Raw genomic sequence first — 12,121 nt, 5'->3', positions numbered from 1 at the left:
TGATTTGGTTGCTGTAGATCTGTACTTGTTACCGTTTCACTGTTGAACAACTTGGTTCTAGCTACAACTTTGATCTTCATTTTCTTGGATTTCGGTTCCTGCATGGTTTTCAGCCTTTAATCTCTCTCTGTTTCTGTTCTCTAACAAGCACTAAATAATTTGGGGGATGATTGATGAGCATGTTTCAGGCCACTTTTATCATAAAAAAACCTATGCTTTTTGTAGATGATTTTAAATTATATTTTAGAAGTATTAACTGAAAGAATAAATTCACTTCGTATTACTCTTGAGAAGAGGTACGTGCTCTGTATAAAACTATAAACAATTCCTGATTTACAAGCCACTACACCCACGAACAATTCATAAAATATAGAGTGTAGTGGCCAATGCTCTGACTTGAGCAGCTAGGGTTTTCATCCACTTAACTGTTCTTTAAATTCTACTATCTTGTCCCTGTTAAGATTTAAAGGTACTAAGTGTATTTGTGGCTTGAGCTATTTGTAATACATCAGTCACTTAAAGGCTTTACCTTACAGAGACTATTTAGCACTTCTTTATTGGTTGTTAATTTTGGCTGTAAAAACAGGCAGTGATTTTAAACCAAATATATAATTGGAGCAATTTTAAGTTTAGGGTCTGACGTATAAGTAAGTAGTATTTTTGTATATTATTTTAATTGACTTGACTTTATTCATAAATTTTGAATCCAAAATTTATTTATTTTCTTTTTTTTTTCTTAAGATTTTATTTATTTGACAGACAGAAATCACAAGTGGGCAGAGAAGCAGGCAAAGACAGAGAGAGGAGGAAGCAGGCTCCCCGCCAGGCAGAGACCCTGATGCAGGGCTCGATCCCAGGACCCTGGGATCATGACCCAAGCTGGAGGCAGAGGTTTTAACCCACTGAGCCACCCAGGCGCCCCTTATTTATTTTCTTATTTAGTGTCATCCACAGGAATTCTCACACCCAAAATAAAATAAATTATTAAAAAAATTTTTTTAAGATTTTATTTTTTATTTCTTTGACAGAGGAGAAGACACACACAAAGAGAACACAAGCAGGGGAAGCAGCAGAGGGAGAGGGAGAAGCAGGCTCTCCCCTGAGCAGAGAGCCTGATGGGGGGGTCAATCCCAGGACCCTGGGATCATGACCTCTGCAGAAGGTAGACACTTAACCAACTGAGCCACCCAGGTGCCACTTAAAAATTTTTTTGAGAAGAATAGAGTAGGGGCATCTGGCTGGCTCTGTCAGTGGATCATGCAACTCTTGATCTCTGGGTTGTAAGGTTGAGCCTCACGTTGGATGTAGAGATTACTTAAAAAAATAGATAGATAGATTTATATGTATTGACAAGAAAAAAAATCTCAAGGTATTTGGTCATAGGAAAATGACCTATGGGATGTATGTATAGCATACCACAGTCTCATTTTTACTTGCAAAATATTATATTTGTGAGTGTAGAGGTTTAAGGAAGAGTCTAGACTATCCATCAAACTGTTAATAGTAGTTTTGTTTTATTTAGTGGGATTAAAGGAAGGAAGAGGAAATTCACCTTTTATTTCACTCTTATTTTAATTTTTGGAATAGATGTCAGTTCTGTAACCAAAACTGTAAAAGACAAGATAAAAGAGCAAATTTGCAAATTTAAAAAATTGCAATATTTATCACTTCTTTAGAATATTTTTGTTAACTCTAAATGGTGAAGAGTATATTAATGCCCTATTTGGTTACTCTAAAAATATATTGTTGAGTAGTGAAGTTGCTTATAATTTTTATTGCTAACAATTTCCTGTATCATTTCTGGGGCAAGACAGAATAACATAATTTAATACTATTCTTTCTGGAGAGAAGTAAAAGAATTCAGGAATCTCTTATCTCTACCTCTTTCTCTTCTTTCCTCCTTCCCTCCCTCTGTCTCTTCCTTTCTTCCCTTTTCTCTCTCCCCCCCTTCCTACCTCCTCCTCTGACCTCTTTCTCCTTCCTTTCTTCCTTTCATTCCTCCTACACACACACACATACACACAGCTATTTAAGAGGAAGATAGAAGGGAAGAAAAAAGCGTTTGAAAACAACAGAAGAGTAGAATTTTGATATGCTTATTATTCCTATATTAACAGCCCTCTCGTGTTCTTAAATCAATGCCAAGTATTTCTGTTGTTGTAAATAATCTACGCAAGTATAAACCTGAAATATGATTATGTGAGGGAGCTCAACCAATAAGTATAAATTAGCTAAGTCTTGAAAATTCCTCTGATTAGTAATAGTTATTGGGTATGTCTGGTAAGTTTATTTTGAATCTTGGTGAACTTCTTAGTGGGCTGACAGTTTTCAGTTTTTTAAGGGTAACTTATTTGAAGCCAAAAATGGTATATGCCAAATGCTGTAGCATTTGTACTTTGGATTGCTATATTATTCCTTTCTCTTTTGTTCTTTTTTTTTCTTCCTAAACAAAGTGCATCTTTCCACTTTTAGTGCACTCGACAAATTATTTCTGAGAAGCTAGGCCGTGGATCAAGAACTGTGGACCTTGAACTTGAAGCCCAGATTGATATATTAAGAGATAACAAGAAAAAATATGAAAATATTTTAAGACTGGCTCAGACATTGTCAACCCAGCTTTTCCAGATGGTGCATACCCAAAGGCAACTTGGAGATGCATTTGCTGACCTGAGTTTGAAGTCACTAGAACTCCATGTAAGATTATTTTAAGTAACTATTGGAAAGTGTGGAGGAGGAGAATGGCAATAGTATTCTTTAAAATGTAACTTGTTACATTTCTGATTTGCTTAACTCTTAATAAATTTGGAATTGGTATTCTTTTAAAATATTTCATGTAATTTTTAAGAAGGCCCAAATGACTAGAGATGTCAGCTAGAGATTTCAGGGGAAGGGAACTTAGTTAGAGGAAAGGAAAAGAAAGTACTCAGCCTGCCTTAGTCTAGGAAAAATAGCTATGTGTATGTGAGTTTGGGTAAAAAGCAAATTTAGGTACCTATTGAAAATCTCTTATCTATTCTCAAAGCGTCTTGAGCAAATAGTAAGACTGGATTTTGCTTGACTGGATTCATGATCTTTTACTGAAATCATTAATATAAATTGTGAGTTTTTAAAAATTAAGAATTTGGGGGGCACCTGGGTGGCTCAGTGGGTTAAGCCTTTGCCTTCGGCTCAGGTCCTGATCTCAGGGTCCTGGGATCGAGCCCTGCTCGGGCTCTCTGCTCGACAGGGAGCCTGCTTCCCCCCACCTCTCTCTGCCTCCCTCTCTGCCTGCTAGTGATCTCTGTCAAATAAATAAATAAAATCTTTACAAATTTTTTAAAATTAAAATTAAGAATTTTAGAATAATTATACAATTTTTTTTTGCATATATCTCTGAAGTATTCAGCAAAGCATTCCTAAGAATTTCTTATGTTACCTTAAGTGACTTCTTTGATCACTTTTTTTCCCCCCTAACCTGGAGCCAAAAGGTTAAATCCCTTGCCTACAGATTTTCTAACTTGAAGAGTTAGATAATTTAGAGCATTAAATTATTTGATAATATCTAGAATCTTGGAAAAGAAAGTTTGGCTAGAGATGGCAATCTTATCTCATAATAGTGAGGAATACTTAGATTCAGTTCTAACTGAGTCACTAAATAGACAAAAAGAATTAATCTAATATTTGGGAAGCCGATTAGTTTAACAGCTGTCCACAAATTCAGTGTAACAAGCTTTATAGTCATTGTATCATGTAATTTACCTAATAATACTACAAGAAATATTGTAATTTTGTTGTAATATTGTAATACTACAAGAAATATTAACCCTATTTTATAGATGAGGAAACTCAAACCAAGAAAGGTTAGGTAGTATTCGTAAGATCACAAAACGAATAAAAGGTAGAGCTGTGGGGCACCTAGGTAGCTCAGTAGGTTGAGCCTAAGACTCTTGCTTTCAGCTTAGGTCATGATCCTGATCAGAGTCCTGGTATTGAGCTGGTGTCCTCCGCGCTCTCAGCTGGGAGACTGCTTGTCCCTCATCCTCTCCCACTGGTCCTCTTCCTGCTCATGTATGTGCCCGTATGTGTTCTCTCTCTCTCAAATAAATAAATACATAAAATCTTTTTTTTAAAAAAGGTAGAGCAAGATGCCTAGGTGGCACAGTCAGTTAAGCATATGCCTTCTGGCTCAGGTCATGTCCTGGGATCAAATCCTGCATCAGGCTCCTTGCTCAGCAGGGAGCCTGCTTCTCCTTCTGCCTGCTGCTCACCCTGCTTGTGCATACTCTGGCTTTCTGTCTCTTTGACAAATAATAAAATCCTGAAATAAAATGAATAAAAAAAGGTAGAGCTGAAAGTCATATATACGTACAATTTATGTTTTATATATATAAACATACACGTATTTATTTTGTTTTCATAGCCGAGGACAGGCACAGACAGTGAGCCAGGAGAGGGCGGCTCTGGGTGGGGCTTGCCTGTGCGTGTGCATGGGGTGGAGCTACAGCAGGCCTGTCTGTATTTCTCCATGATCTCTTCCTATCTCTTTAAGTGGAATCTTTTTTTTTTTTTTAAGATTTTATTTATTCATTTGACAGAGAGAACACAAGTTGGCATAGAGGCAGGCAGAGAGAGAGGAAGGGAAGCAGGCTTAATCCACTGAGCCACCCAGGCACCCCTTTTAGTGGAATCTTTAGAGAGAAAAATCCCCACAGTATGGAAAGAGGTAGCCAGAGTATAGGGTCTGGGGAAGTGTTAGAGCAGTGTTATCAGTGATGCCACTCTCAGTAGACCCTGTTAATTATAACAGTTAATACACATTGGGGATTTACTATATGCCAGATATCGTTCTAAGTGGTTTATATATGTATTAGCTCATTTATTGCTCAGTATTAGCTAGTAGGTACTTTTGTTAGCTTTTCTAGATGTCATATCCTTTTTTTTTTTTTTTTTTAACAGAACTGGTGGTTAATCCTCAGTATTCAAGTCTGTTAGACCCAGTTTTAATTTTTGAGTTTCTTATTTGATCATTTCTAACCCTTTGTAAGGATTGATAGTTCATGAGTTTCATTACAATGAAAAAAATTATTAATTGTTTTAACAGAATAAAACTTTTTTTAAAAGGTAATTTATTTATTTGAGAGAGAGAGCAGAGTGAGTGAGAGAACATGAGTGGGAGGGGGGCAGAGGGAGAGGGAGAATCAGGCTCCCCCTCTGAGCAAGGAGCAGGACACAGGGTTTGATACCAGCACCCCAGATCATGACCTGAGCCAATGGCAGACACTTAACTGACTGAGCCACCCAGGTACCCCAGAATACAACTTTTTATCTTGCAACTGCCATATGGGTCCATTGTAAATCAAGGACACAGTATGGGATCTTAATTATCTTAAAACAGTTTGCTGTTTCATCATCTTGGGAACTATTTCATCATTATTTATGTTATTTCCAACCATGTTAAAAGTTACTAAGATGATAGTAACTTATCTTAAAAAATAATGTAATAGATATCTTTGTAGTCTTTTTTTTAATGTTTATGCAACATAGTTGAAAATTTAGAATTTTTCATTTTTTTGCCCATATAATGGCAAAGAGAAGACAATACCAGAAGAAGATATTTCATAGTTATTAGACAAAATCAGAAGATGACTGCAGAGAGACAGCAGCATTGACTCAACAACAATGGCAAAATAGATAATACAAGTGAAATCCCAGTCTGAGTCTTCTGATGACAATATCCTAGATGAATTTTCTTAAATTCAAGAGTCAGTGAATTTTTAAGGACAAAAAAGAAATATGGTGCCGTATTAGTTAAGTTCTGTAGACAAAGAGAACCAACAGGATATGTAGATATACAGAGAGATGTATTTTAAGAGATTGGTTTATAGGATTTTAGAGTCCTGGTACATGTAAAACCTGTGAAATAGGTTGGCAGACTAGAGAGACTCAAGAGTTGCGGCTTAAGTGCAAAGGCAGTCTATTAGCAGAATGCCTTGTTGCTCCAGGGAATTCAGTCTTTGTTCTGTTAAGGTATTCAGTTGATTGGATGAGGCCCATTGCTATCGTGGAGGGCAGTCTGCTTTACTTACACTCTGATTTAAATATTAATCTCCTTCAAAAAAAAACACACCTACACTGAAATATCCAGAATAATGTTTGACCAAAATCTGGACATCATGGCCTAGTCAAGTTGGCATATAAAATTAATCATCACGGGTATTTTTAGCTAGTTAGTCATAGCTCATGTCTGTCTAGTAGTAAACATGAGCCCATCATGCAACGTTTTTCTTTTTTTTTTTTTAAGATTCTGTGTATTCATTTATTTGAGAGTACACACATGCACACACAAGTGAAGGGAGGGACGGAGGGAGAGGAACAAGCAGACTCCATATTCACTGCAGAGCCTGACTCAGGGTTTGATTCCATGACCCTGAGATCACGACCTGAGCCAAATCAAGAGTCAGATGCTTAACCGGCTGAGCCACCCAGGTGCCCCCATGCAACATTTTTCACTAAGAATTTAGACTAATATATTTTGCTGAAAAGACATACTGTTTTCTTTTATGATGACTTACGCACCAAAATATACTTCATGTAATTTGTTAGTGAATAAATGCCAAAGGCAAATGTGTATGCAGATGTGATTTGACGGAAATAAATAATGTAAGAAAAAGAAAATTTATTGGATTGAACATTCTCATCAGTGTTTATAAATATAAAAATAATGGTAAGCTAGAACCTGTTGGAGACTGTTTGAAATTTGGAATCAGTATTTATAGGATGGATATTTTTTATCAGGATTTTCCAGAGAAGCAAAACCAATATGAGATATGTACATAATACACACACACTTATTTTAAGGAATTGACTCCCACGGTTGTGGGACTTGGCAAGCCTGAACTATGAATGGTAGGTCAGTAGTCTAGAAACCGAGGCCAGATTTCTAATGTTCCAGTGTTAAGGAAGAATTCTTCTCTAAGAAACCTCAGTCAAAATTGCTCTGAAGGTCTTCAGCTGATTGAATGAAGTCCACCCACATTCTGGAGGATAATCTCTTTAAAATCAACTTCAAATCTTACATTCTGGAGGTTAATCTCTTTCAAGTCAACTTTAAGTCATATCTGTAATGTTTGTCATTGCAAATTTTAATCATATCTACAAAATCTGTATCTTTATAGCAACATCTAAATTGGTATTTGACCAAACAACTGGCCACGTTAGTCTAATCAAGTTGACACATAAAATTAACCATCACAGTCTACTCTTTTTAGCAGCACTTATACACATATCCTTAAACCATACTTAATCTCCATCCAAATAAAGGCAATAGCGAAGTCTTAGGTTCACCTAAGACATGACTGTCCTGCATGCTACTAAAGACAGACTAGCCATTTCCCCAGAAACAGGTGCAGAGTCCTTGAGTGACATTTACTTTTTCCCTTGGTATCCTGTACTTTTTCCCTTGGTATCCTGTAAGTTAAGTACTATGATGTAAAAGTTAATAGTATATCTTATGTTGTATAAGGGGATAAGAGAGGGAAGAAAACAAAGTTATTTGCTTTATACATACACATATTGATAACAAAATAAGAAATATTCTAACAATTATAGTCTTCATTTCTACAGATGGTCATAGAGTCTTAGCTTCTTCTACTACCCGTTCCATATTGTATTGGCTCTCAGCTAACACCTCAACCTGTCAGTTCGTTGCCTCGTGGGGTGACACAAACGTTTATTCCTGAAGCATCCAGGCAATTAGTAGTCCTGGCTGAAATGGGTTGTTGGTCATTTTTCACTGACATTAATCACAGGTCATGGTGAAGGTAGTAGTACTAGGAGATGCCCAAGAGGTTGCCTACATTCTACATATATTCTTGTAGCAGTCCAGTTTCCTTTCTGTTGGTCATCAGGCTCAATCACACAAGCCAGCAAAGTAACTCTTCCTTGCCTATTGATTTCTTTTTGAGAAAAACTTGATAGCGCAGTGATGAAGAGCTGGTGTCCACTTCCTCCTACCTTATGACATACTAACAGACTCATTGACAATACTCAGCCTAGGTATGGCACATAGAGGTGCTGAATAAAATATGATGGTTATGATAGCTGTTTTGGGATTGTGGTATTGGGAGTTGAAAAAAATTTTAAACATTAGTTCAGTTCTTTCATTTTCTAGAGAAAAAACCAGCATCCAGCAGAAGAAAAAAAGCAAATCTCCTGAACCTTTTTTGAATGCCTATAATCTGTCAGAAACTTTAAGCAAGTTATCTCATTACACTTCCTGTCAAACTTGTAAGAGAATTATCTTCATATTATTACTAAGAAATTGACATACAAAGAATTTAACAAAACTGATAAATCCAGTCAGTAGCAGAATCAAAATGTGAACTGCCAAACTCTTTGAATCCTCAAATTTTTACCATTTTATCACATGCCTCTGACTCCCAGTTCTGTTAAAGCATGGCACTTTACCTCATTAAATTGTTTTTTCTCAATTTAGAAAGTAACATCTACATCAAGATAAGAAAAGTTCACATAACCCATATTATTGTCAATTATCAGTTAGTACCTGTGAGTCTAATTTCTTATTGCTCTGTATTTAAATTAACCTACTTGTTATTAAGTAAGTAATAACTTATAGTACTAAAACTGAATGTTTTAAATCTAGTCAGATGTTTCTGTTATTTGCTCCTACTGTATATATTTAAGGGGAAATAGTGGTCATTTACATCTGGTAAATGTTGTAAATGAGGTAGGAGCAGCTAAAGAGAAAAAAAATGTTTTGAGACTTTTCTCCCTCTATATAAATGAAGCAAGTATTAAGATTAAGGAATTGTATTGGCCTTCCTTGTTTAGAGGCAGATTAGAACCAAAGCCCTATTCTTAATGTATAAACCCTTTGATTACTTTGTATTTAGTTTATTTGTAGTTACTAAGGCAGTTTATAATGTATGAAACGTCCCTCTCCAACCGAAAATACTCAAACAACTTATCAACTAAATGAAGTTTATGAATCATGTTTTATTTATTTTCAATGCTAAAACATATTTATTTGTGTTTCTTATAATGCATATACATATGTATATTCATTTCTTTCTAGTGTCCCAGTTGTTTTATATCTTTTACTTAATATATATCTTGTACCTTACTATAAAAAATAAAAGCTTTTTTAGCTTTTGCACAGCAAAGGAAACAGTTAACAAAACCAAAAGACAACTGACAGAATGGGAGAAGATATTTGCAAACGACATACCAGATAAAGGGCTAGTGTCCAAAATCTATAAGGAACTTAGCAAACTCAACACCCAAAGAACAAACAATCCAATCAAGAAATGGGCAGAGGACATGAACAGACATTTCTGCAAAGAAGACATCCAGATGGCCAATAGACACATGAAAAAGTGCTCCACATCACTTGGCATCAGGGAAATACAAATCAAAACCACAATGAGATATCACCTCACACAAGTCAGAATGGCTAAAATTAACAAGTCAGGAAGTGACAGATGCTGGCAAGGATGCGGAGAAAGGGGAACCCTCCTCCACTGTTGGTGGGAATGCAAGCTGGTGCAACCACTCTGGAAAACAACGTGGAGGTTCCTCAAAATGTTGAAAATAGAACTACCCTATGACCCAGCAATTGCACTCCTGGGTATTTACCCTAAAGATACAAACGTAGTGATCCAAAGGGGCACGTGCACCCGAATGTTTATAGCAGCAATGTCTACAATAACCAAACTATGGAAAGAACCTAGATGTCCATCAACAGATGAATGGATCAAGAAGATGTGGTATATATACACAATGGAATACTATGCAGCCATCAGAAGAAATGAAATCTTACCATTTGCGACAACGTGGATGGAACTAGAGGGTATCATGCTTAGTGAAATAAGTCAATCGGAGAAAGACAACTATCATATGATCTCCCTGATATGAGGACGTGGAGATGCAACATGGGGGCTTAGGGGGATAGGAGAAGAATAAATGAAACAAGATGGGATTGGGAGGGAGACAAACCATAAGTGACTCTTAATTTCACAAAACAAACTGAGGGTTGCTGGGGGGAGGGGGTGTTGGGAGAGAGGGAGGGGGGTTATGGACATTGGGGAGGGTATGTGCTATGGTGAGTGCTGTGAAGTGTGTAAACCTGGCGATTCACAGACCTGTACCCCTGGGGATAAAAATACATTATAAAATAATAAGTAAATAAAAATTTTTAAAAAAATAAATAAAAAATTAAAGCTTTTTTATTCTAGGCAGTTAAGTTTAAATTAATACATTAAAATCTTAAGTTTTATATTTTTTTCACCAAAGTACAAGTGCGATTTACATCCATGAAACAGAACAGTGGCAGTTTAATCTTCCTGTTTGCTTTTTTTCATTGTAAATATAGTATTCCAAATTCTGCTACACAGCTTTTCAGTCTGCTGCTATTTCATCTTACTATGTTATAGGGGTTTTTTTTGTTTTTTATCAAAAGATTAGCCTTCTAGGTTGCATTCTCCCTATGGCTAATTAGGACTTGTGCCATTTTCAGTGTTAATAATGTGAAATTGTGGATATTTGAAATTTTTAGAAGTGAACAGTGTTGGGGCACCTGGGTTACTCAGTTGGTTGAGCGACCAGCTCTTGATACTAGCTCAGTTCATGATCAGGGTCCTGGGATGGAGCCCCAGGTCAGGCTCCGTGCTCAGCACGCAGTCGGCTTGAGATTCTCTCTCCCCTTCCCCCTCTGCCCTCTGACTTGTGCACACGTGCACACTCTCTCTCAAATACATAAATCTTCTTTTTTTAAAAAAAAAAAAAAGATTGTATATTTATTTGAGAGAGATCGAGCAAAAGAGAGTGTGAGTAGGGGGCAGGGGCAGAAGGAGAAGGAGAAGCAGACTCCTACTAGCAGGGAGCCTGATGCAGGACTTGATCCCAGGATTTGGAATCATGACCCGAGCTGAAGGCAGACACTCAACTGACTGAGCCACCCAGGCGCCCCTCAAATACATAAATCTTTAAATAAAGAGAGAGAGAGTTATGTGGACATCTCTTAAATGGAAAATGCTTTTAGCACAATAAAGATAATTTTACTTTCCTGCTATTTATTTATTTTGGATATTTTATCACCTAGAAATTATATCTATAGCACTAGCATTAAACTTGCATTTCCTAAGATTTCATTTCATATTACATTTTTACCATCTGAAATTAAGAAGTATTTCATAACAAACTTCAGAATTCTCAAATTGAATGATACATTCTACAATAAGCTATGATCAAATCTTTTGTTTGTTCAGATGCATCCTGATAATGTTAAAGCTTTCCAGTCTTTCACTACTGGAAGTTTAGAGTTAGTACTTACCATTTCTGCTTAAAGATATTTTATTTATTCAAGAAACAGAGCACACAGAGAGGGAGAGGGAGAAACAGGCCCCACTGAGCAGGGAGCCCAATGTGGGGTTAGATCGCAAGATCCTGAGCTCCTGACCAGAGCTAAACGCAGACGTTTAACAAACGGAGCCCCCCAAACGGCCCCGGGGCATGACAAAACTCCTAACTCTGGAAATGGGTAAGGACAAACGCTATGGGGGGAGTACTTACCATTTCTGAAAGAGTCACATGTAACATTTTCTAAGCCAAGACTCAGTTTATTCAGAGCAAATGAACTTGAACTGGTGTTGAGTGATCCTTCCCCAGCTGTGCACTTACATAGACCTGAGCTTGGGAGTCAACTAGTCAGAGTTTACAAAGAAATGTGCATTGTTAATATTTATACACCAAGGAGATTATGTCAAAACACAAAAATTGCAATCTGTCTTATGTCTGAAAGTTTTAGTCAATTGTTAACCTAATTTGGTTGTGAAAGTTATAGTTTCTCTGATTAATAATCTGCTACATTTTTCTTCTTAACAGCTGTGCTTACAGTATAGTAAAAACAAAACATGGAAATGAAAATGTTCTTTCTAGTACAAAGTAGTTTAACTTTTTAAAATTATTTAATTCTAACTATACATCTGAGCTGATGACAATTTTGGTTTACTGAACTTTTTTGGTAATCATACAGCTAGCTGTGATTTAGATTGCTTATTTAAACATTAAAAGTAGAAAACTTCTATAGCTAAATATTTTAAATATTTTCTAAATCAAATATTTT

The 12,121-nt window shown here is 36.4% G+C and overlaps 1 protein-coding gene across 10 annotated transcripts in view; it reads left to right on the top strand.

Annotated features, from left to right (window-relative positions):
• The window catches only part of ARFIP1 (ADP ribosylation factor interacting protein 1), a 106,665-nt gene that overhangs the window by 59,414 nt on the left and 35,130 nt on the right, over window positions 1-12,121 (top strand). For 9 of the 10 annotated variants that reach the window (XM_045994384.1, XM_045994404.1, XM_045994413.1 and 6 more), the window contains one exon: window positions 2,473-2,694. The exons of the other annotated variant lie outside the window; for it this stretch is intronic. In XM_045994384.1, coding sequence (XP_045850340.1) covers window positions 2,473-2,694 — 222 coding nt within the window. The remainder of the gene's footprint in view (window positions 1-2,472; window positions 2,695-12,121) is intronic. 10 annotated transcript variants of the gene reach the window in all.

This window comes from Meles meles, chromosome 2, assembly GCF_922984935.1.
Source record: "Meles meles chromosome 2, mMelMel3.1 paternal haplotype, whole genome shotgun sequence".
NCBI classification, from domain to species: Eukaryota; Metazoa; Chordata; class Mammalia; order Carnivora; family Mustelidae; genus Meles; species Meles meles.
The sequence above is the reverse complement of the archived record's forward strand: the minus strand, read 5'-3'. Positions and strand labels throughout refer to the sequence as shown.